We start from the raw sequence: 26655 nt of genomic DNA, 5'->3' as shown, positions 1-26655 counted from the left end.
ATGGCTCTTTTCTCTCAGAGGACAGGTCAAATCCACACCCACCTCAAATTTCATTGGTCACTTATTATTAGACTTTTTTTCGTAATATGTATTTTTAAAAAAATTAAAGGGTGGTTTCATGGGCCAAAAAATGGTTTGTTGCTTGAGGGCAACACAATGCCATAGCATTTAAGTTTTCTGGATTTTAAAAAGATTATGATATTTACCTGCATTAACTCATACAAAGTTTTTAATTTTAGGTTACAGGTTTTAATCAACTTTCCCCTATTTCATAAAGTTTCATCAATATAAGGCTATACTACATTTTGAAAATAGAATACTTGATTTGCTAATCACTGGTTAAGGCAGATCAAGGGGAACAGAAGTTGAACAACAAATATGTTTCTACCAAAATATTTATTTTTACAACCTATAAGTTCTATTAATTTATTGGATGATTTAAATTTGTAAAATTCTTTATTAATATTGATATTTACTCACTATTAGAGATCACGTTTTTTTTCCACTTTAGTGTTTACATTTTTTTACAACTATTCAAGTTGAAAATTAGTAACTGCAACTAGCAGATTATTATTATACAGGTAGACTGTCTATTATTTATGTATTTATTTAAATGGTCACATGACTAGACATTTAAGTAACTTTGCAGGTACATGTCCTAACCTAACCTTTTGTTGAGCAGATACTTAAGCATTCAACAAAACATCTAAAGTAGCCTGGTGTAACTTTTTTGCTTGTGCACTAATTCATGTTTCTCATTAATGGATATGTATTGTAGCCTACTTCATGCATAACACAGATGCGATTGTCATGTATGGCTTGTCTCATTTATTCTCAGGACGATTGTCATGCTGTCACAAAACTCCGCATTCCGAGAGCAGACACTTCAGCACTTGTCAATTTTGTGGACACTCCCATAAACACCCCGCGTCATTACGCACAGTCCACACGCCAACAAAACAAAAGCCATAAAGAGCGCGAGGTTCGTTCTATTCACGTTGGCAAGTTGTATGGCTCGTCAAGTGTAGGATGCTCTTCGATTTTCCAAGGTAGAGAGAGAAAACAAATGTATATTTGTGTGAATAAAATGTAATGTATTTAACTGGGGATTGTATATCTGATGGATAATCAGAGCAACATCGTTTCAGAACCAAGGACAGCTCTCAACAGCCAACATGATCTCAGCACTGACGAAGGATCGCGTTCAGTCACTTATGAATAGTTTGACATCTGAAGTGATGGACGTGAGTTTTTTTAATAAGATCCACGACACCACTACAACTTACTCTCCGACTCCAAGTTACATGGACAACGGGACCCGATGCGGAGAGCCGATTTTGAACTACGGACATGTCGAGAAAGTGCTCATCGGAGGGGTTTTGACCATGCTTACGTTTTTAACAGTTTGCGGGAATCTGCTGGTGGTCATCTCCGTATGTTTTGTGAAGAAACTGAAGCAACCTTCTAATTATTTAATCGTTTCTCTAGCTGTTGCAGACCTGTCTGTGGCGGTGGTTGTAATGCCGTTTGTCAGCATCACTGATCTCATAGGAGGACAGTGGATCTTCGGTCGTGTTTTCTGCAATGTGTTTATAGCCATGGATGTGATGTGCTGTACCGCTTCAATAATGACACTGTGTGTCATTAGCATAGACAGGTAAGTCTCTCCAATCAGTAAGATAAAAAACCGAGCAAGTAGACTAAACTTAATAATAATAAAGATTAAAATCATAAATGAATATGTTTTATTCAGTCCGTAGTATATGAAAACCTCTAAATGCTGTCTGAAAAATTCCTCTAAAATGAGCATTTTTATCAGGCTTCTGTGTGTATGTTCGGTAAAATCACTTTTATGGCAAAGAATAAGTCATTTTACTGGCCTCTGAAATATCTCAACATAAAAAAGGGGGACGAGAATAATGTTTATTTTCGATGGAAATTTTAGACAGCACTTAGAAGTTTTTGCTTCTGACCTCTTCATATATACATGTTAAAAAGATCAAGGCAATTTCTACACTATTATATAATTAAATAGGCTATTAAACATTTCCACTGACTGAATAAAAATATATAATTTAACTGTTTGGCCAACGGAAGGCTAGTAGACAATTAATAGAAACTATTATTGCGTATTATAAATACACAAACGCAGCAGCTTAATGCAAACGGTATTAACTAAACTTAACTTAATATATATATATGTGTGTGTGTGTGTGTATATACAGTCATTTATTGTAGATGCATCATGCAGTTTAAATTTATTATGCAAATTATTATTATCTGAATGAATATTTTGGTTTGGCACACACACACACACACACACACACACACACACACACACGTAACCATTTTTTATAACTAAATAGAACAAATATTACCTTCATGTTTACATTACATTTTAACTTCAATATTTCATATTTAATTCAGCGTGTTGTTTGTAAAACTTTGTATCAATTTCTTTGGGAAAATTGTATCTACACCAATTTTATTTAGTGTACCAAGATAGCTTTTGGGGGGGGAGGGGGGTTGGGGGGGTTGACTGGTTTCTTTTTAGTGGGTTAGATTGTAACATTCCAAAGAACAAAGAAAATCACTTTATGCATTCTTTGACACTGATGTGTTTTAACAGTTCAGTTATTTTCTCTCCTTTCATTTTTGCTATTCTCTTTTCCATTTTCTCAGGTACCTGGGCATCACTAAGCCACTGACGTATCCCGTGAGACAGAGTGGAAAGTGCATGGCCAAAATAGTGCTGTCTGTATGGCTTCTCTCGGCCTCCATCACCCTTCCCCCACTGTTCGGATGGGCTCAGAATGTCAACGACGACAACGTGTGTCTGATCAGCCAGGACCTGGGCTACACTATATACTCCACTGCCGTGGCCTTCTACATCCCTATGTCCGTGATGCTCATTATGTACTACCGGATATACAGGGTGGCGAAGGATAGTGCCGCCAAACACACAATCGCTGGCTTTCCTAAAGCAGAAGATGAGGAAAGCGTGAACTGTGTTACTGCAGCCTTGAAACTGCAGCGTGAGGTGGAGGAGTGCGTGAGCTTTTCTCGCCTTCTCAAAAGTGACCGTAAAAACATCTCCATCTTTAAAAGAGAGCAGAAGGCAGCCGCCACCCTCGGGATTGTTGTAGGGGCTTTCGCCGTCTGCTGGATGCCTTTCTTTCTGCTGTCCACAGCGCGTCCCTTCATCTGCGGCGTGCAGTGTAGTTGCGTGCCTTTGTGGGTGGAGAGGACGCTCCTGTGGCTTGGTTATGCCAACTCGCTTATCAACCCATTTATTTATGCATTTTTCAACAGAGATCTCAGGACAACTTACCACAATCTCATCCGCTGCCGATATCGAAACATCAACCGCAAGCTGTCAGCAGCCAGCATGCACGAGGCTTTGAAACTAGCCGAGAGACCTGACCTGGTGCTGTAGGCTGTTCGTATCCTTCATGTCTCTCTAGGGACTTAAGCAGTCACACGGAGGCTGAGAGGTGTTTTTGATGAATTCTTTATTGCTCTCACGGAGGAGCTTTTCAGTCACTTCAATTAAGTCACATTGCAATGACGGCAACTAAGTGAAATTAGAATGGTAGTAAAGCTTCATGAGATGTTTTATAATTTAGATCTTAATATTGCTGTAAAATGTGCTTGATGAGGGAGAGAAACAGTAATCATTATCAAAGAGCGATGAATACTCCACTTGTGAATACAATCAATATTCATATTTTATATATTGTACATTTTGCTGTTTATTTGTGCCATTTTTATATTATCATTTTATCATTATCATTTTTATATATTCATATTATCTTAATGATAATGAACCCACGGTGCATAAAGTTAAATTGTTTAGTCAGACAGTAGGGTTGTTACTGATAAATATGAACTGGATTATGTAGATAAATATAAATATGTATCTGATTATGTATCAGAATGCAAACATTAGGAACTTACTACTTAATTACTTTTTTTTTATGAAATGCATAGTATTCACACAATGGAAGTTAATTATTCGTAATTCATTGTGCCTAAATATTTTTTGGTAACACATTATTTTGATGGTTCATTTGAGTATTAGTAGACTGTATGCTTAATGTCTGTTGATACTGCTTCTTCAACAGACATTTAACTGACTATAAGAATCTTTGCAAGTACATGTCAATTTACACTAACCCTAATCCCAACCCTAATCCCAAACTAACAGTCTACTTATAATCTAATGAGAATTAGTTGGCATGTAGATACAATGTAACTTAAATTCAACAAACGAACCAAAGCGTGACCTTTTTTTATGATAAACTTACAGAAATGTCTTAACTTTCACTATCTAGAACAGGGGTGCCCCAAATTGTTCTTATAAAGGGCCAAAAACCCACTTGATTGAGTGCCGAAGGTAAATATAGTTGTCATGGGTAATTTCCTAATTTATTTAATAATATTTAAAAATGACTAGAAAACATTGCTTGTTATTAACTAGTACAGTATTTATTTACATGTTATAAAAACAAAACATTCTAATTTATAACAGATTTGCACTAGTTTTGCCTCAATTTGCTCGCCGATGTCTTCAGCATAGTCCTCAATCCATCTCGTGACAGTATTTACGTTAAAAAAATCACATTCATTTACAACATACAGCATTTAAATGAAACATTTAGTTTGAGTTTGCTTTTTTGTAGCTCAAAAATAAAACAAATTATGTCAAGTTACGTCAAGTTGCCTCAAGTAACGATCTGTGTGTTAAAGTCGTTTGCCCCAACCCCTTTCCATCATTCACACTCTCCTCTCAGATGGGATCGTGGGCCAAATCAAAGTTTACAATGTGCCAACTTTGGCCCACGGGGCCTAGCTTGGGCATCTCTAATCTAGAACATAGATTTGTCATGTTAATTTTGGGGAAAAACATTTCTCCCCCTTAAAACAAACAAACAAAACAACAAGTAACTTGTGCTTTTGGAACATTTCCATGTGAAAAAATATGATAATTTCAACACTTTTATACAAAACCACAGGTTTCAAGTTGTTCTGTAAGATGTGAGATGTATGGGATTAATAATTATGCAAGTTACAAAACACTGGCGATGTACAGCTGTGCTGATATACTCACTAATTGTTGATTTTGGAGGTTTGGACAATAGTATTTCCAATCAGAAATTTTTTTAATGTTTGTTCATGCAGGGATTCCTAATGTTTTATCAGTCAATCCAACCTGTAACAGATCCCAATTTGTAAAAAATCTGTCTAGCACTAGTCATAGATTACAATAAAATAACTGCTTACCCCAAAATTACACTGTAAAACCTACATTGAGTTGCAAACTTGAAAACTGAGTTGTAATCTAAAAGCAGCCAGAATATGTTAACTAAAATAAATTATTTATTAAATTACATCCATGCCTACAATTTCATTTTTTGTAACAGACTACAGTCAACTAAACTTTGCAAATTATCAAGTTGAAACATGTTTGATTGACTTTGAAATTTTAAAGTAACAAAAAATAGCCATGACTCATGTTGTCTTACTATTTTTTTTGTGTATATGTAATATCCAGTCACATTTACACCCAATCAGGTTGTGAATTACATGGGGGTTTGTGGGGGATTGACTAATTCATGCTTTGATTCCCCTGAAGGATGTCAAAACAAGATGTATGGGGAGGTCAGCCCTTTAATAGTGAGAAATAGTTTTCTCTGATTTGTATCTTAATGATAATGTTAATAATTAAAAATAATAGATAATATAAGTATACACTTTGCCACCCCTATGGTGGTTCATATCAAACAAAACCACGCCAATCAGTGAGGAAACTAATTCATTGCAGTCTAAATCTGCAGGTGTAGAGCACCAATAGACATGTTAAGTGTTCTAGCAAAATAACTGTTGGATCTAGATATCAAGTCAAACTAAATGCAAAGTTTTTAACTTAAAGCAGGGGTGCCCAAACTCAGTCCTGGAGGGCCGGTGTCCTGCAAAGTTTTGTTCACACCTGGAATAGCTAATCAAGCTCTATCTAGGCTTTCTAGAAACATCCTTGGAAGTGTGTTGAGGCAAGTTGAAGCTAAAATCTGCAGGACACCGGCCCTCCAGGACCGAGTTTGGACACCCCTGACCTAAAGTAACATCTGTAATAGTTAATCAGAGGTAACTGTAGGTCAGCTTACACTAAATATACCTCAAAATACTGAAAATTAAATATATTTTAGTTAGTAAATTAGATGTAATTGAAATGAAATAATTGAAATAATTGAAAATGAAATAATTGCATACATTTGATTCACTGACGAATGTATTACACAAACTAACTACCAAAAAAGTAAACCCCCTACCCTCGTGATCATGAATGTAAATTCACAGCTTGCACACAGTCATGTTCCATTTTAGATGAATAGACTCTTTACCTACAGTAGGTACTTGAGGATAATGTGTAAAGCATTAAAAGAACACTAGAATTAATTCAGCAGCATCCTGTCCCTCCTAACCTCCAAATAGTCACCCGATTTGACCACCGCTGATTGCTACTAATAACGTGACAGCAAGCTGAGCACACCTCACCCATAGTCGTATTATTATTAGAAGCAAGGCATTTATTGTCCTCCAGCTGTGAGAAAAGCAAGGGTGGGCAGGTGCTTTTAATTTCTGTCAGCATGCTTGGCAAACAGAAGGGAAACAATGCATCAACACTAAGTGTCCGTGTGAATTCATCAAGCCTTTTAGTGACCATGTTTTTAAATTTAAAATGTCTATGCATATGAAAAAACAATTAATATTGTATAATATTAATAATATTGTATAATATTGTAAGAAAAAACAGTGGACATGAATAATAAGCTGAGTTTGAAAGTGTTTTAAAAAAGTTACTTCAGCTGGAGAAAGATTCAGCCCCTCTGAGAGAAAACATAGAAGGCAGCTTTAAATGTTATCAACAGTAAGGCAATCAGAAAAAAATTAAAGTGTTTCATTTTCTCTTAAACATGTTAATGTGAATGGTAAAAAATGTATGTTCTTTTTTGTGTAGTTTTAACATGATATGAAAGATTAATGAACTCACTAATACCCTATAAACTACACCTTACCCTAAATGTTACGTAAGTTCTGAACAAAAGCAAAGGTGAGGTAAAACTGAAGATAAAACTTGTCTTGTTTTACAATATTTTTATACATTTTTGAGCCTGATGGTATTTCCTGGGTGTCACTAAATATTGATTTGTCAAAATAAATAAAAAATAATATACATGAAAAAATATTTAAATATTGAATATTAAATATTGAAACTAAAAAATGTTGTGTTCCACACAATCCATTCATGTTGCCCACACTCAAAGCGATTAAGTTAACTTGTTTTTACAAATTTAAGTGGATTGATTGAACATAAAACAATTAAGTTGTCCTAAAGAACATTAAAGAATTGTGTTGAATCAGCTCATTCAAAATAAGTAGTTTGAACAAGCAGTAAAGTAATTTTTTTAAGTGTAGATTAACTATTGTCCTGTATTCTAACAGTGTAAATGTAGGGTTCCACACAATTCATTCAGATTGTCCCAACACAAATCAATTAAGTTAACTTAACAAATTTAAGTGAATTGAACATAAAACAATTAAGTTGTCACAAAAAAATCTAAAGAATTGGGTTGTTTAAGCTCATTTTTCATACGTAGTTTGAACAAGCGACAAAATGTTTTTGTGGAGTGGAAACAGACCAAATAAAATGAGCAAGAGTACAGCTGGATGTGAATCAACAAGCAGAAGCCACCAAACAGATGCAAAGCTATGAATCTGTCCTGATCAAACAGCTGTCTGAATAAGGGCTGCACAATATATCGTTCCAGCATCAAAATCACAATGTGCATATTTACAATAGTCACATTGCAGGATTTTGAGACATTTTGTCTTGTTTCTAGTCCAAAAATCTCAATTTCAAACGGAAAACAAGATTATTTTACATGTTTTATTAATTTACTTGACCTGGTGGATGCTGCACACTGGTGGTGAATGAGGAGATTCCCCCCAAAATGTCTGAAGTGCTTTGAGTGTCCAGAAAAGCATAATATAAATGTAAGGAATTATTATTATTATTATTATTATTATTATTATTATTATTATTATTATTATTATTATTATTATTACCTCTGAAAGTAAAAACTAATCATTTCAGTTATTTGTACTAGTCAGAAAAGCATTTTTTGCAGTGTGATTATTTAATTTCTGTACCTGAATATTATTAGACTCTACAGAAAAACGCTAAATGGAACTGTTCAAACCACCTGGCGAAACTGTATTAATATTTCAATATATATCACAGGATAATAAAATATCACTATATCAGATTTTTACAATATCGAGCAGACCTGGTCTGAATTTATAGGAAATGCAAATTATTGTGAAAATGTTTTGTGAGCAGAATTAAATTGGATTTATAAAAAAATAAACTCTAGAACATCAGACTTGCATGCTATAAAATGTTGCTGGCAACTGGAACCAAGTTCACATAAATCACTTCAAAGCAAATGTTGTAAAAGGGGATTCATGAATTGTTATTCCATGTTTGTTGTTTAAAGAATACTTCATTGAATGATTCTTTAAAAAGAACTGTTGAGTACGTAAATCCTCCAGCACCAAATGATATATTAGTAATGGGACTTATATTAAACAACATTACAAAGGCAAAATCATAAAAAAAAATGTCAAGGGCTTTCATAGAATCTTGTGGTCAAGAGGTTTTATACTGCAGCTAACCATAAATGACTGCTCTGTAAATTCTACCTTTTTTTGTTGAATGCTGTGGCACGCTGCCCTGCTGAGTCGTTCAACCTTGTTGTTCCATCTATGGCAGCACAGCATGAGGGCTGCCTCCTGTCTGTTTCCTAGGGAGCTTTTTTTGGAATCAATGTACCTGTGCAAATATATTCTGATGTCTTCTTCTTTTTTTAATATCCAATAGCTTTGTACTTTATTCTAAGAGGACAGTTCATTTAATGTAGTAAATAATGAGGTTGTAGACTGTAGCCTTGTTGTTTAGTACTAGACATGTGTAGCATCATTTTCAAGCATCAGTATTAAACTTTAATATAGTTTATTGTTACAAGTGCAGTTGTTGTTGTTGTTGTTGTTGTTGTTTTTTTTTTTTTTCCATGCATTCTCCATGCAGTCTGGCAACAGTTATGTGAATAACTGAACAACGAGAACAGTATTTGCAGCGCAGCATTGTCTTGATATTTTGCTCAAACAATTTAGGTAAGTCAGGCCAGTAGTTGTGTTCGGAAGACTCACCTCTCACTGACAAAGGTCCTGAATTTATCCTATACATGAGGTCATTTGTGCTATTTTGACTGCTGTGTCATCATGGTGAAAATAACCCATCGAAAAAGGCTTTAAGACCAAGAATCCTCTGTTGGCTGTCGCTTCGGTGTGACTTCAGCTAATCAGTTTTGGCCAATGATAACAAATACTTTTAATGAGTCCAACATCCAGCTGTGCAAGAACACACACTCTCAGAAAAAAATGGTACAATGTTGTACCAAAGAAGGTACAAACCCTTGTCACTGGGGCAGTACCTTTTTATGGGACAGAATTGAACCTTAAGCCAAAGAAACAAATTTGTCCCATTGCAGTTTGTACCTTTAAGGACATGATTTGTACCATTGGAAACCAAAAGGTTTGGAAACCATTAAAACCTTCAGATACAATATTGTACCTTCATCAAAGGTACAAATGTGATCCATGAAGGTACCACCACAGTGACAAAACCCTTTGTATCTTAACAGTGACAAAAATGCTTACCAAACATTTAATAAAAATGCCTCAAATGTTTAGTTTACAATACCTATAGTTTGATGTTTTACCATTTGTTTGTATTATAGAACTTAATAATTAATGTTTATGAGTTTCTTTAAACATATACTTTTAAATGATGATTCATGTTTTAATATGGAAATTATTCATAAAATCACTTTGCCTTTCCAGTGATATTTATTTTCATAAGTATTGTAATAAAGAAAGTGTTGTTTAACACTTTTGTACTTTGTATATCAGAACAATTGTGTACCTTCATTTCAGTTGTACCATAAAAGGCACAGAACAGTAGCATAAGAGGTCTTTTAAGTACCATATAAGGTACAATTTTTACAAAGGTACAAAACTCTTTATCAAGGAACATTATTTGTACCACCGTATGCCTTTTTTCTGAGAGTGTACAATCTGATGTAAGAGAAGTCATATTTCACTACTGTATTGTTGAGAAAACATTTTATAAGTAACCTTTATTCTAAATCTTGGACCTTGTTCTTGAAACAAAAAATGATCAATGAAAAGGTGTGAAGCACCAAAAGCCGCCCATATTATAATTTATTTGAATACTATTCTGGCTAAAATAGTCAAAAAGTGTGGTCATGATGACCATCCAACAAGCTAATTCAGAATAGTGCTTAAAATGCACTAAAACGAAGTATTTAAATTTCATAATTAAATAGAAAATTAGGGGTATTATTGCAAAAAGGTCCACTTTTTGAGAAAAAAAGAACCACCCCTTTGATCAGGCTGGCTACAAACCTGTAAGTAATAAGATAAATATATCAACGATAGCCCTTTTATATTTTTTGCATATTGAATTATCATGTTTTACATGATTAGTGAAATGTATCTACTATAAGCTGATTATATATTGCTTGTTTACAAAAGATTAACATACTTTAAATCAGGGGTGTCAAATCGGATCAGGCCCACTAACGGGTTTAATCTGGCCCGCGATATGATTTTTTTAAGTATAAAATTAAGATGCAATTTTTCAGGAGTTTGCATTCTCTCCCCGTGTTCGCGTGGGTTTCCTCCGTGTGCTCCGGTTTCCCCAAAAGTCCAAAGACATGCGGTACAGGTGAATTGGGTAAGCCAAATTGCCCGTAGTGTCTGTGTGAATGGAAGTGTATGGGTGTTTCCCAGTGATGGGTTGCAGCTGGAAGGGAATCCACTGCGTAAAACATATGCTGGATAAGTTGTCAGTTCATTCCGCTGTGGTGACCCAGATTAATAAAGGGACTAAGCCGAAAAGAAAGTGAATGAATGCAATTTTTCAATTAAAAACTGCTGTTCCAATTGTGCAGTTGCAAACTAAATTTCATCCGATCCAGAAGCCTGAATCAGTGTTAGTGTGACAGCCTTCTCAGAGAGAAAGACTATATCTATGCCCTGCCATACCACACTGAGGTGTTCTCACAAAGAAACGTAGCTATTTTATGTTTGGTCAGTTTAGTGGCTAATTTTAAAAATGTACGATATAAAAAAAAGTAGACGTGGAACCCAATCACGCCCCCTAAACCCAACCGTCATTGTTGGATAAGCAAATTTTAAGAAATTATACGAATGAGATCGTACGAATTCATATGAATTAGCAGTTATGAATTGCCGTGAGATTGTGTTGTCCTCAGGCTCCAGCTTTGTTTTATGTTGATCGTATTAAAACAAAGAAAACAATCTGAAGTTGTTGTTTTTAAGTTATATATACCTTGATATTACCAGTCCGGCCCACTTGGGAATAGATTTTCCTCCATGTGGCCCCTGAGCTAAAATGAGCTTGACACCCCTGCTTTAAATGAATGTCAAATGACAGCTTAATCTGAAAATGAAAATGAGCACACACAAATACACAATGATTTACTCATATTTACTCAATAATCGATTGTTAATCTTGTCTTGCTTGCATGTTTTAACCATTTACTGTATAATCTGGAGATCTGCACAATATCCTGAATGTCTTGTCACATTTGCTGTTCTAGTTTTAATATGCAGTTAAAACAGATTAATAATATTTAAAAATGTTTGTCATTTTATTCAGTAAAACTATATACTAAGCAAATTTCTGTGATGTGTTTTACAGGTTTCCTGAACTAGATTGACAAATGAAAGATTTTTTTTTTCAAAATGACTTAGCTAAAGATTTGTTTGTAAACCTAAAGGATTTGTTTGTAATTTACTTATAATTTCTCTATTACAGATATTATAATAATATTGTATCTAATACTGTATAGTTTCTACCCATGAATCAAAAATATGTAACTTACTAGAACAGGGATTTTGTTTCAGCTATTGCATGGCTTTTTTTTTTTTTTTAAATAGGCCATGTGTGAATAAATAAATATATATATCATAAATTTATTCCAAGACCATGTGCAGGGAGATTTCAAGGTGAATTCACTGCCGGCAGTTTTAGAAGCACCAACACACCTATCAGTTTAATCAGAGAAACACGTCCTTCAACCTCTTCCACAGAGGATGAAAGAGTGATGTTTTCCATCTCTAAAGACACTTGAGATACTGATCTTCTGTAGAGCTATTAAGCTCTGGAAGCTACATTCTTTGGGCTTTACATCCTGCTGATCAGACAGATGCACTCGCTATTATTCTGTATAGAACAGTATTTACTCAAACCCACACCTAATTTCAGTAAATCAAGTTAAACAGTTTTATGTTTTCTAACAATGCAAATGCAAAACATGATGTGACCTATGTATCGTCAGACTTCTCACTGATAAAAAAAACAATAATTTCAGGGAGGTACATGCATGTATTTGGACCAGATGGTTTGTAATTATAAAATAATTGACCTTTAATATTGACCTTTAAAATTATTATATATTTAAATAAAAGGCTTTATTCTGGCCAAACTAAAAGAAAAAGGACTTTCTCCAGAAGAAAAAAAAAGAAAAAGGAAATACTGAGGAAATCTCAGATATTAAAAGAATTAAAATGTAATAATATTTTTGCCTTTAACTGTTATATTATAATAATTAATATTAAATATTTTACAATTCAGTAGTGATGTATTTCGTTTTATCTTCATTTGCAGTTCTTTTATTTTTTTTATGAACTATTTATGAACTATTTTGATGGTTTTTGATGGCTATTTTGAGTATTGTACTGTCTGCTTAATATCTGTTGATACTGCACCTTCAACAGACATTTAACTGACTATAAGAAACTTTGCAGGTACTTGTCAACTTACACTAACCCTAAACCTAACCCCAACTTAACAGTCTACTTATAATCTAATGAGAATTAGTTGACATATAGACGCAATGTAACATAATTCAACAAACGGACCATCAAAATAAAGTGTGACCATAATAATAATCGCAATTCGATTTTCTCAAGTCACCAGCCCTGTCTTTTAGACATTGTCTCCATCAGTTTGATGTCTTTCAATACTAGTTTAATTCCACCTGGCGCTATAATATAATTATAAATGAATGTAAGAACTATGTGAGCAAAGGGACCTTCTGTCTCTGTTCTTCAGTCTCCACAGGCCACGAGCAGATTCCTCACAATACACTGCTCCATGTGAACATGCTCTTGGTCACTGCCTCTGAAACAAAGTCTCAAGGCTAATAAATCACACAGTCCTGAAGGACAATCCCAAACGCGGTGAAAGCGAGAGGAGATGATATTATTAGCCTGACATCATCAGGGCTCTGGCACACAAACTGGATGTACAGGCTAACACAAACTTCTCATTAAGCATCCTCTGAATATTTTGGCTGTTTTAAAAAGTGGTACAGTTGTAATGCCTGACATGGAGGATCTATTTCCGGGAGCCTGAACTTATCTTTCCTTGATGAGGCGATGTAATTGGCAGCTGTCCTGGTCGTTAAAGTGCTGGCCTTTGATACAATCAGACAGCAATCATTAACTGAATTTCGCAATCGGTCAGGAATAACACCCTTTCTTCCCAGCAGCTACTACTACTAACGAGAAGTCAGGGATTAATGGATGACAGCAACTATGAATGGGTATAAAAGAAAGAGAACTGCCCTGTGGATGTTGATCGATTTGTTCAACTGGTTTATGTCTTTAATTCAATGGCCACTGTGAAATGTTTAAATGTGGGAATGACAGCTATTATCAGAGGAGCAAGAAATAGACTTAAAGCTTAATTTCTGGGTTTTAAACAGACAGAGACCATCAATATTCTAGCCAAGCATTTGCTAATAAAAGCTAGTAATAGTATTAAAGTTGATTTTTATAGCATGGCCTACATGGTTTTGATAAAAAAAGTTAAAGTTAGGGCTAATTTTACAGTTACAGTAAAAAAAAAAAACATGGACATTATTCATCATTATTTAATTATTTGATAATATGAAAAAAAAAAAAACCCTAAATATTACAGTAGAAAACCCACTATGACATTCGCCAGTTAGAAAACTTTACAGAACTAATTCCGAGCGAAAAACTGTATTATATCTAGTACGTTTTCAGTTGTGTAGCAAGCAAAACTTACAATGTTCAATATTTCATGCAAGCAAGGATCGCTGGTCTCACTCTCGCATGCGCTTTGTCCAAAAGCGACTATTGTATGCTTAGTGGTTGGCTGGTGGCATGCAGAAATCACACTTATTGCTATTTCAGACCGAATATTCAAAGCAGCACAGTAAACAATATAGGGTGCATGTCACAGGTTGTCATTGTTCAAAAATTAACCAATGTGAATATAAAAGCAACTTTAGCTCAGTAAAGCAGGCTAGGCGGATTAGCGCTATTTACTTATGTTTTTTTGTTAAACTAAATAAAAATCTACATGATCGATGCTGTAAAGGGTACCTTATAAAATTGAAAATAGTCACATCAATCTTTCGCTGAAAAAGTTCAGTGGCTGAACAACATTTCTGTGCATGTAACCCATTCATAAAACATTATAAGCTTTGCGTGACTAAAATAGTTTTAAAACATAACATTACCTGTCTAAATGAAATATTTCAGCCATGGTGTCCTCCTTCCTCCAGCGTGCAAAAGTAACTGCAATATTGATTCAGGATTTTAAAAAGTTTTGATTCAGCATTTGTTTTTACCACTCTCTCTCGTGTGCACGTGTCGTGAACGTGGCGCATGTGCACGCACATCAGCGGATCTGAGTGAACGGCTGCAGATATAGAAATCTATATTTGTTGATAGACAGTTTGGGCTATTTAATTGGATGAACATTTTTTATGCCTTTATGCTGAATATAAAAATGCATATAAACAGATTTAGATCATTTACTTTAATGATTACTATTGGAATGTGGAGAGACTTTCGACCAGCACAACAAAAAATATTTCTGAAGCCAATCACCTACTGCACCTTTAAAGGATTAGTTCACCTAAAAATCCTCCAGGTGTTTCAAAGTCTGAGTTTATTTTTGCTTATGAACACAGAAGAAGGTATTTGAAAGAATGATAAAAAACCTCGGACCATTGACTTCCATGGTATTTGTTTTCCCTGCTATGGATGTCAGTGGCTTCCCACATTTTCAAAATATTGTCTTTTGTGTTCAAAGGAAGAAAAAGAAACTCATAGAAGTTTGCAATCACTAAAGGGGAAAGTAAATAGTGTGTAAGCTGTAACACAATCTCATTGGCAATCCGTAAATTTTTGATCAAGTGACTAATTCATATGAATACCTACAAGCTTATTTGTACAATTTAGTACAATTGTACAAATAAGTGGGATTTTTAGAGATCAACAGTGAGCTGCCTGTCTTCAACATGTTTGCCCATTGAAATAAGGTATACGCACATGGACTTCAGTCAGCCAGCTCAAGTGCTTCTAGTGAACTGTCATGCCATTACAAAATCTAATTTAAGATCTAATTTCTTTAGAAAAACTATAATCTTCACTGCCCTACTGAAGTACGATATAAAGTGGGAATCAGACTGGAAAAGAAGCACTGAATTTAATTCCATTGTTCTGCGGCATTAGCTTGGGTTGATTTATTTATTAAATTTACATCACTAAAATGCTTTTTATTACCAAAGGTTTTTGTCGCATAGTTTTGTAGAATGTAGAATACAACATATGGCACTTTATTGTATTTTTGAGATTCCCAACTGACTCTTTCATTACTCAGACAGAATGTCAATAGGCGTCAATGTCATAATGTTGCTTGTTATTAAAGGCACACATGATCCAAGCTGGACATTACGATGTATGTGATGGCAGAGATGTGGACTCTCATTTCAATAAATCAGGCCATCATTACTAAAAGATGGTTATGCTTTGCAAACCACATGTGCGGTCACTTATAGTTGCTCTTACTGAAATGACAAGCCTTGAGTGGAAATATGCACTCAAATTTACATGCTACATTTTAAAATTCAACAAAACGTCTAAAGGGGACCTTCAAGAGTATCCACATTTTTTTACTTCAACATTTTATGATTTGCTGATAAAATAATTTGTAACTAAAACAAAAATAGTATTTAGGTGTTTCAGATGTTTACATTCTATTCTATATTTTTTAGAATTCAATTCTAACGAATATTTAGTTAGTCAGAACACAAATGAATATTATTTCCTTTTGACTGGTTAATTTGATAAAGAGGCTGATTTATTAAGTGTGTGCTATTTTAAGCTTCTCATCCTTGGCCAGCATCACAGCAGGACTAGCTGTCGCCTTGTGCTAATGTAGAGATGCTGGCTACTATTGCGCAAAATCTCACTTTGTAGACAATCTTGATACACAGCTATTCCATCACACGTTATTTTAGTGAGATGGTGAGCAAACATCTTTTATTTAACATCGGTCACATGCCACACAATTTACTATTATTTATTCCTATATAGAGCAAAATATGTGGTTGATCATGCATGCAGGGGTTTTAAGATATAATCATTTGCTTTTTATTTTATTATATGTCTTATATACTTTATTATCATGATCATCATGATCACACTTTAGATAAAGGTTTCATTAGTGAATGTATTTTCTAACAGGAATGAGTGATACTTTATTATTTATTGTTCAACATTAACTAATGCATTATTAAAATCTAATTGAAAACCAACTTAAATTGATTAATTAAATAAAATAATATAAGAAAATTTCTTATATAATTTTTTTTTTATTTGCATTTAGTCACCATCCTATCAAATGCAAGTGAACAACTTCATTTTAATCTGGCCAACAATGAACTTTCTGCTTGCAGAGTGCATCATTCTGCTGACATACGGTTATTCATCAGGCAAGACTTTTCAAGGACCCTTCATAAGGTTGCAAGGGGCCAAAGGTTTCTGTACAGAATGTCAGGTGTCAGGTTTATTATCTAAATGGGAAATCCTCAGAGGATTTATTCACACTATGTTAGTGAATAGCATGAGTACTATAAATTAAAATAAGGTTATCTACAAGATTTCTTCTGTACAACATTACTTCAGTTAAGGCCTGTTCACATCTTCCTGAGAAGTAAGGCCAAATTATTTATTTTTCCCCCCGGTGGGAAAACTCAGCCCTCTATGTAAAGAAATAAGATGTGAGCATACCTTATAATAATAAAATGACAATTTTTTTTATCCCCAATAATGTTTGGGGATTTTTATCCTCAAATGCAGCAATGTAAGTACTGTATAATTAAAAGTCATAATAATGTGCTTACAGTTGGGCTTGTGGGAGTATAATATCACACCACCTGCTCAAGATCACTTTAGCATAAACCCAAGGGTCAAATCTAAAACATAACAGCAACCAGGCTATGACATTTTTATTAGGTTTCTACAATGGAATGAAGTGAAGAAGTGTCCATATTTACTTAACAATCTGTGGCTCACACCAAGGACCATAACTATAAAGATAACTATTGTCCAAAGCAATGCTCAATAATGTTGTATTTATACAAGACTTGAACAGTTTTCCAACAGTGGCATTTGAATTAACCAGCCTGATCTCACGAGAAAACGTAAGTATTTTACATTTTGTCAGTTTAGTGGCTAATTCATACGAATTCGTACGAGTTCAGTCGTCCGAAATTGTACGATTTTAAAAAGGAGGCGTGGCACCTAACCCCACCCCTAAACCCAACCCTCATTGGGGGATGAGCAAATCGTACTAAACTGTACAAATTAGATCATACGAATTCATAAGAATTAGCCACTAAAGCAAAAAGTTATGAATTGTCGTGAGATTGTGTTGAATTAACTGATTCAGTTTTACTTTAACAAGAACAAGCATTCCAGGGTGGCTCAGTGGCGCAGTGGGTAGTGCTGTCACGTCACAGCAAAAGGCCGCTGGTATGATGCCAGCTGGGTCAGTTGGCATTTCTGTGTTTGCATGTTCTCCCTGTATTTGCAAAGGTTTCCTCGGGGTGCTCTGGTTTCTTCCACAAGTCCAAAGACATGCAGTATAGGTGAATTGGGTAAGCAAAATTGTCCGTAGTGTATGTGTGTGAATGTGAGAGTGTATGCGTGTTTTCCAGTGATGAGTTGCAGCTGGAAGGGCATCCGCTGCGTAAAACATATGCTGTATAAGTTGACAATTCATTCTGCTGTGGTGACCCTTGAGTAATAAAAGGCACTATGCCAAAAAGAAAATGAATGAATGAAGCATTCTGCCGCAACACTGTTTCCTGCCTGATGCTGGAATCTTCCACAGTATGAAATATTGTTATAGGATTTTGTAATTTTTTCTACATCTATGTTAATCTGCTTCAATACAGTCTACAATGTAAAAGTTCTATGGAAAAAAAACTCTTGACTTCACTTCAATGTTTTTATCAGACATGTAAAAAATAAATAAAAGAAAACCTTCAAATTATTCCAACCATGTTGTTCCTTCATTGTAGTGTCAAGTCTGGTTTTCTTTTACACAAAGAATATTTGATCATTTTGTCATTGGTGTGAATGAGCTTTTACTTTACATGGCATTTTCTAATATAACAAATTCTATGATTGAAACATCAAAAAAATAAAACAAAATAAATCATCTTAGTTTTGTTTGTCAATGTAATTTTTGGAGTATTAAAAAGGAAACTTTAACTTTTAATTTAGCATTGCAGGTTTTCTGTGTTTGTATGCGTGAGAGAGATGATTGAAGTCAGAAACTGTGGGGTGTCCACCTGAAACACAGGGTGCAAATTACAATCAAACAACACAGTTACTCTTGTCTTTTCAAGGTTACATCTCATTCACGAATTCTATTACATTAAGCTCCCTGATGACACAACATCAAAATCAGAGGATCTTATTTGCACTCTGAATTTCTTTTCTTGCTTCAAGCAACATTCATTTTCCATTTCCTCAGTATCCTGACCGAACCTTTGGGTCAATTCTTGCTCAATGTGTTTTACATATAAATGTGATGTACCTTACTTTAATAAGCAGTCATGTACTGTGCTCAAATGGTAAAAACAAAATTATTCATAGATACTTATGTAAGTCAATCTCTCAACAGCAATGCAGACACTAAGTTAATGCAGGACTGTGGCACTCTAAAAAATAAACTAGGCAATGCCAGAGATGCATTTTTACACAAAACGTTATTTAAATGTGTGATGTGATGCCTTTGATAAGCTGCAAATAATCTTAGGTATTTGATCATCTTTGGCAATTGATTTAATTGAAGAGCTTATTAAAAGAATAAAATTAGGTTAAAGTAGTTCACTGATTGTGCAGAAGCAAAATAAATTTTCTCCATTAAAATCAATTACCCGGAAGTGTTCAGATCCCCATTTCCAGCTTTAAGTTACTCCACACTAAATAATGATAAAGCAAAACCAGATTCTTGATTCAAAATTGTTTGTTTAAACGGAAAAACTTACTTTATTACTCTGCTTTCAAATGTATACCCTTAATGCAGTACTTTGATGAACATAATAATTTTGCAACAATTAAGACTTTGGGTATGATACAACAAGCTTTGCAAATTTGTATTCTGGTTTCTTCTATTCTTCTCTGTAGATCATCTCAGGCTATGCAAGTTTAATGGGTACTGTTGATAAATGGCCATTTTTTGCTTTCTCCAGAGATGTTCATTTAAATTCAACTCTGAGCTCTGACTGGGCCACTCAAGGACATTCATAGAGTTGTACCTAAGCCACACGTGCTTCACTGTGGTTACAGTGACTGTCCTGTTGTAAGGTGAAACTTGCAACCAGTCTGTTGTTCAAAGAATTGTGGACCAACTAAGGATATATGTATGTTTTGTTGCGTTGAACTTTCGTTCTACTCTAAAAAGTCATTCAACCACCACTGCTGAAAGACCTCAACTTACTCTAAAAGAGAATGGAAGATGAGTCTCTGATTGGTTTAATGCATATAACACTCAAAACACACGCACACACACACACACACACACACACACACACACACACACACACACACACACACACACACACACACACACACACACACACACCAAGAGAATAAGGACAACCCTTTTACCTCATGCGCTTGGCACATCAACCATTTTCTCTGTCCTTGAAATAGTAAAAGTACATTCAGGCACTTGAACCATGCTCTGTACACTATGCACTTACAGTTGTGTTAAAAAGTGTACCAATTTCTTATTTCTGCATGTTTTCATGTAACCCAGTCACATTGGACATCCACATTTTCAAGGTTAAACCACTTTTTTAAGGTCATGGCACAGCAGGTCAGGGCTTTGACTAGACCACTCTAAAGTTTTCTGTTTTTTGTTCAGCCATTCAGAAGTGGACTTGTGGTGTGATTTGGATCATCGCTTTACTGCAGAACCCAAGTTCACTTCAGTATGAGGTTAGTAACAGATATTCTCCTTCATTATATATTGGTACACAGCAGAATTCATGGTTCCATTCATTACACCTTCCAGGTCCTAAAGCAGCAAAACACTAACACCATTACATTTTACTGTTGGTATGTTGTTTTCCAGAAATGCAGTGTTATTTTTGCACCAGACACGATGGGACACTCAAACACTCCAAAAAGTTTTGTCTTGCCAGTCCACAGAGGATTTTCCCAAAAGTCTTGGTTATCATGAAAATATTTTCTGGCAAACTGAGATGAGCATTTATGTTCTTTTTTGCTCAGCAGTGGTTTCATCTTTTATTTATGGTGAATTCATGAACACTCACTTTAACTGAGACAAGTGAGGCCTGCTGTTCTTTGGATGTTGTTGTGGGGTCTTTTGCAACCTTTTCAATGAGTTGTTGCTGACCTCTTGAGTTAATTTTCAGCCACTCCTGGGAAGGTTCTCCACATTTGCATGTTTTTGCCATTTGTAGATAATGACTCTTACTGTGGTTCGCTGCAGTCCCAAAACTTTAGAAACAGCCTTTTTAACCTTTTCTATTCTGGTAGATCTCAATTTTTTTTTTCACAATTTCTGTGCATTTCGGCATAATGTCTAGCTTTTGGAGATCTTTTGGTCAAATTCACTTTGTCAGGCAGGTCCTATTAATTGACTTCCTGATTGTAAACAGGTGTGGCAGTAATCAAGCCTGGGTGTGGCTAGAGAAATTAAACTCGATAAACCAGAGTTATGTTATTATTGTTTTTACACAGTTTGGTGTCTGAGCTATTTGGTGACTTCTGCACACTGTGCTCCTCAGCGTGTGCTGACCATTCTATGTTGCCATTATTTTGCCTATCACTTTGAGACTGAGTTACTGTTGTTTACAATTGCTTCTACTGTGTTATAATGCCTCTAACACATGCCATGGAATATTTGGAAGTAATGAAATTTTACAAATTGACTTGTTGCATAAGTGTCAACCTGTATTGATAACAGCACTGTTCCAGCCTCTTCATATGTGCATCACTCCACCTGATGGAGGACTAAACTTAGCTTCACAAATACTGCTGCTGTAGAATGTAGCTGTTTAGATTTAAAATGTGTGGTTCATTTATAACAATTTGTATTGATTATTTCAGAAATGGGACTTCCAGTTCATCAGCACCCTTCAGTTCTGACTGACACTTAAGGCTTTAGTATACATCGAATAGTTAATTGAAACAACGTTATTTTAAACAAAATCCAACTAAAATAAAATTCATTTTTAGTTCATTTTGGCAGTTCGAAATAGCTTAAATCAGTTAAATGTGCAATATAACTAATATCTAATGGAAATATTAGTTTACAATCATCTGTTTTTTCCCCCAAGAGCAAAATGATTTAACATTTAATGCAGTGCTAATTTTCTGGCTACAAATTTAAATATTAAATGCTATATAAAAATTTGTTCAGTGTTCTTTTGACTAAATTGTTCATCGTCTTCATTAGTGTTGTTTGTTAAACATTATTGCTCAATAAATGACATTTGATATAAATTCGTATTATTTAATAAAAGTACAATGTACTGCAAAATGGTGTATTTATAGTGATTATTTATATAGATTATAGTAACATTACACTGTTTCACCACCAGAGATGTAGGGCAAACATGAGAATTCCCCTTAATTTTCGAAAACTACTGCTAAACCCAGAAATCCAGACATGGTGTGACTTTGTATACATTCAGGCAAAATGGCCAACTTTTTCCCTAATACATAAAATAGTTTGTCAGACACAATGTCTGTCAATAAGTTTTCCTGTGAAATCTTTAAAAAAAACTTTTGGAGGATTGTGAAAACACAAACTTTTTTTGTCAGGAAAACTGTTAGAGCATCAGCTGACATTGTATCTTTCTCATGTGATACTTTAGTTGATTGAGAGAGAAAATGTGCCACTAGATTTTCAATACACTATTGCGTTAAAAAAGCAGTTGGCACAGAAATGATGAGTTGCTTGTTTTGCCGAGGGATCTTGTGGTAATTTAGAAATGAAATTGTTGACTGGTGCAGTGACTCTTGTGATAAGAGAGTAATGAAACTCAATATGGAACTCCTGAAAACGTTCAGAGAGCAGCTGGGTAGACTATGGGATTTTCACTCTGAAACAAATGAAGTAGAAAATGAAAGCTGACATGCTAGCACTGATTTCAATATTTAATTTCAATTTTCATAAGTCAACTCGCCTGCTGCTGTCTCTAAAACCAGGCATTCTGTCAGTGTTTACATTAGGCCACCCAAGTGTCTTGTCAAGACATGAACATCAAACTGTGTATCCCCTATACTGTGCTGTTCTCTTACAGATGTATATGAGTTTTGAATCTTAATAATCAAAACATTACTATATGTTTTTTCCTTAATAGTATCACCTACAAACAAAGACACAATGTACCGCATTGATTTTAAAAGATTGTCATCTTTGGCTGAAATACCAAGCAGTTACAAGAAAATGTATAATCTATTTTATTAAAATGAATGAGTCAGTGGGCACCAAAATTATCCCTCAACCTTCAAATGACCATATAACCAAAAGGCACCATGCAGAGTTGCCCTTTCTCGGCTCAGTAAGACAGACAAAGGGTTTTCAAAAACACAACCACTTTCTGTTAACAGACCACTTGCTGCCTAGAGAATGAGCTGATGAACTGCCATGACAGAGTGAAGATGTCAATCAATTTATCACACTGTGGCAGAGGTTAGAGACCAAAGCTAATCCCTCTTCAGACCAGCCAATTATAATTCACTACTCATGTTTAATGGTGTTCAGTTTAACATGACACTACAGTACAGTAACATTCTCATAGCACCTGTTTTCAAAATGTATATCACAGATCTTATTGTAAACTCATTCTTGCATGCTTCACAAAAAAAGAAAGTTAGAAAATTTTCAATGATATTTGGATCATTATCATTGATCTATCTTGTTATTATATGTAAAATAAAAGCCAGGTACAATACATTTTTTCTGTTCTATTTTTTTTTTTTTATTGTTGAGGGTTCCATGGGCTACTACACGACTATAATTAATAACATAACTTTTTAAAACTCTGATCTAAACTAACTGGTTTAGGTTTATTTCGACACAAAAATTACATTATGACATCTAGTAAACCACTGCCACTGCCATATCAACCTGCAGCCCCAAGACTGGTTACTCACTGAAGCTGTGCCTGGATGGGAGACCACATGGGAAAACTCAGCCTGATCTCACGAGAAAACTTAAGTATTTTATGTTTTGTCAGTTTAGTGGCTAATTCGTACAAATTCGTATGAGTTCAGTTGTATGAAATTGAACGATTTTAAAAAGGAGGCGTGGCACCAAACCCCACCCCTAAACCCAACCGTCATTTGAGCAAATCATACTAAATTGTACAAATTAGATCGTACAAATTCATACGAATTAGCCACTAAATCAAAAAGTTTCGAATTGCCGTGAGATTGTGTTGGAAAACTAGGTTGCTGTTGGAAGTGGTGTTAGTGAGGCCAGCAGGGGGCGCTCAACCTGCGGTCTGTGTGAGTCCGAATGCCCCAGTAAAGTGAAGGGGACACTATACTGTAAGGGTGCCATCTTTGGGATGAGACTCTTCACTTCTCGTGAAGAGCAGGGGTGTAACCTTGGTGTCTTGGCCAAATTTCCTCTATTGGCCCTAACTCGTCATGGCCTCCCAATCATCCCCATCTACCGAATTGGCTCTACCACCGTCTCTCAACTCCACCAACAGCTGTTGTGTCTTGTGGCTGCTGTCGAATCATCCATGTGGATGCTGCACACTGGTGGTGGTGAAGAGAGGCCTCCCACCAGACATTACATTTACACTGCAAAGTGAAAACAGATCAAAACAGTATAACAAAACATTATTTAATCATTTTCCTTTGGCTTAGTCCCTTTATTCATCAGGGGTTCATCAGAATGAACTGCCAACTTATCCAGCACATGTTTTACACATGTTTTACCCTTCCAGCTACAACCCAGCGCTTGGAAACATCCATACACACTTATTCACACATATACATTACGGCCAATTTAGTTTATTCAATTCACCTATTGCGCATATCTTTGGACTGTGGGGAAACCAGAGCTCCCAGAGGAAACCCACGCCAGCACTGCCAGATGTACGATAATTATCATATTTGTATGATTATTTCGACTTCTGTACGATGTACGATCAACAATGAAAAAAATTCTATAATGTATGATAATTTCAGAATTCTATGGCATTTAAAATTAATTGCAATCTTAGGGCTTCTATACTTATTGATCCTGCTGCATCTTTTTTTCTACTGTGAGGAGAACGTGGAGTTTTCTATCTTTTCTAGGCATATTTTCTATCTAATCTTGCATTACACTTTTTCAGCCAATCAACGTGGAGAATGGCTCTCTCACAAATTAACATTCCTGCTGTGCACACCCATGCCTAAGGCTGCTTCCACACCCGTTTTGTTCCGAAACAGGGATTAAAATTGTTGCAATGTTGCACTTTGTACTTGGTGCGGTTCGTTTTCACACGGCAAAGTTTCTAAATGGACCAAAAGAGCTAAAACAAGTCCTGTGCGATTAAACTCTCCTCACATTGGTCAGAGTTTCAGAGTCGTTTTTGCAGAGTCCTACTCAGCTGTCATGCGTCCTTATTTTAATTTATGGCAATGAGCAACAAGACATTTAAAGCAGAAAGCTGCGCTTTAATTTTGAATGGTGGCACCCACAGACATGGTCACCAAGCATAAATCAGAGGTAAGACTTTCTCATACAGAGCCCTTGGCTAGAATTATGCATTATAGCCTTTGCATTATAGAGAGAAATAACAGATAAACCAAGACTACAGTCTGGACAGTTTTCCTAATGGATAAACAGCTCTCATTAAAAGTTAATACGCTTTCACTTTCATATTTGACATGAAACTAGAAACACATTTACTGGTAGGAATGACATCCCACCCTACTCGTAGTTCTCTCTTCATATAGCCATATATGCCTATTACATGCTCATAATACACTGTGATATAGCCGGGTTTGGATCGTTTTGCTTTCTCAATACAATCGATCCGCTCCAAAGTTCATTTCAGTAGAGCCGAGACCACCTCATTAAGGCAATCTCGGACCGATTGATTTGGCACTGATCTGAGCGCGATTTCTGGTTTCATACATGCCAAACGAACCGCACTAACTGGGGAAATGACACAGGTTCCGAAACAAAAGTCTAGGTGTGAAAGCACCCTAAGTCAGTAGTTTTCAGGTGAGGTCCATCACTATAAAGTTTAAAAAATTTGTGCTGAAAAGCAAGGTGAGAAGGACAGGGGAGTTAAAACTTGATGTTCTCGTTTTTCCCCATTCAAATGCATCATGTGAACGTGTTTTTCCAAAGTTATTCTCATCAAAACAAAGCCATGAAATCGACTCATTACTCTGAATGGGCTCATGCACACCTCAGCGTGTGTTAAAAATTTGGGAGGGTGCACTGCTTTTAAGCCAACGATCACTATGTTGCTGTCCATGAGGGCATCTAATTTGTACCGCAAAATGAATCCCTCAACATCTGGCTACACGCAGATATCCAATGACAGCAACTCGGAGATGAAGTTTGAACCTTCTCACAAAGGTACACCTATTTTTTATTTTTTTTTTATATTGTGGTAATTTGCACGTTGTGTCAAAATGCTATGTCTAGATAATAGCTGTATACTCTCCATTTGACTCTTGTACGATAATTTTCCTTCAAATATGATAATTTTAAGGTTCTGATACAATACTTGGTTCTGATACAAAGACATTTCCAATCTGGCAACACTGACCCATGCGAACACGGGGAGAATATGCAAACTCCACACAGAAATGCCAACTGACACAGCTGGGGCTCAAATCAGTGACCTTCTTGCTGTGATGCAACAGTGCTAATCACTGAGCCACCGTGTCACCCGTATAACAAAATATTAATTTTATAACAAAATTAAATATGAGGATATATGACAGAACTCTATGGAACTCAACAACTGTAAAAACTATAAAAAAAAAAAAAAAAATAGAAATGTTATTGAATGTTTGTTTGTTGTTTTGAGCACAAACAACTGCGGTTTATGTCATGTTAGTGGTAATAATCCAGCAATAAACATTTAAGGA

At 35.3% G+C, this 26655-nt stretch overlaps 1 protein-coding gene across 1 annotated transcript; it reads left to right on the top strand.

Annotated features, from left to right (window-relative positions):
- The first annotated feature begins 1175 nt into the window (after positions 1-1175).
- Positions 1176-3473, top strand: LOC130238778 (5-hydroxytryptamine receptor 7). The gene is made up of 2 exons (XM_056469885.1): positions 1176-1657; positions 2683-3473. Exons 1-2 carry the CDS (start codon positions 1176-1178, stop codon positions 3434-3436), a joined length of 1236 nt encoding a protein of 411 aa, XP_056325860.1. The 3' UTR covers positions 3437-3473.
- The last annotated feature ends 23182 nt before the right edge of the window (positions 3474-26655 follow it).

This window comes from Danio aesculapii, chromosome 12 (genome assembly GCF_903798145.1).
Source record: "Danio aesculapii chromosome 12, fDanAes4.1, whole genome shotgun sequence".
In the NCBI taxonomy this organism is placed as follows: domain Eukaryota; kingdom Metazoa; phylum Chordata; class Actinopteri; order Cypriniformes; family Danionidae; genus Danio; species Danio aesculapii.
This window is presented reverse-complemented; position numbering and strand designations above follow the sequence as displayed.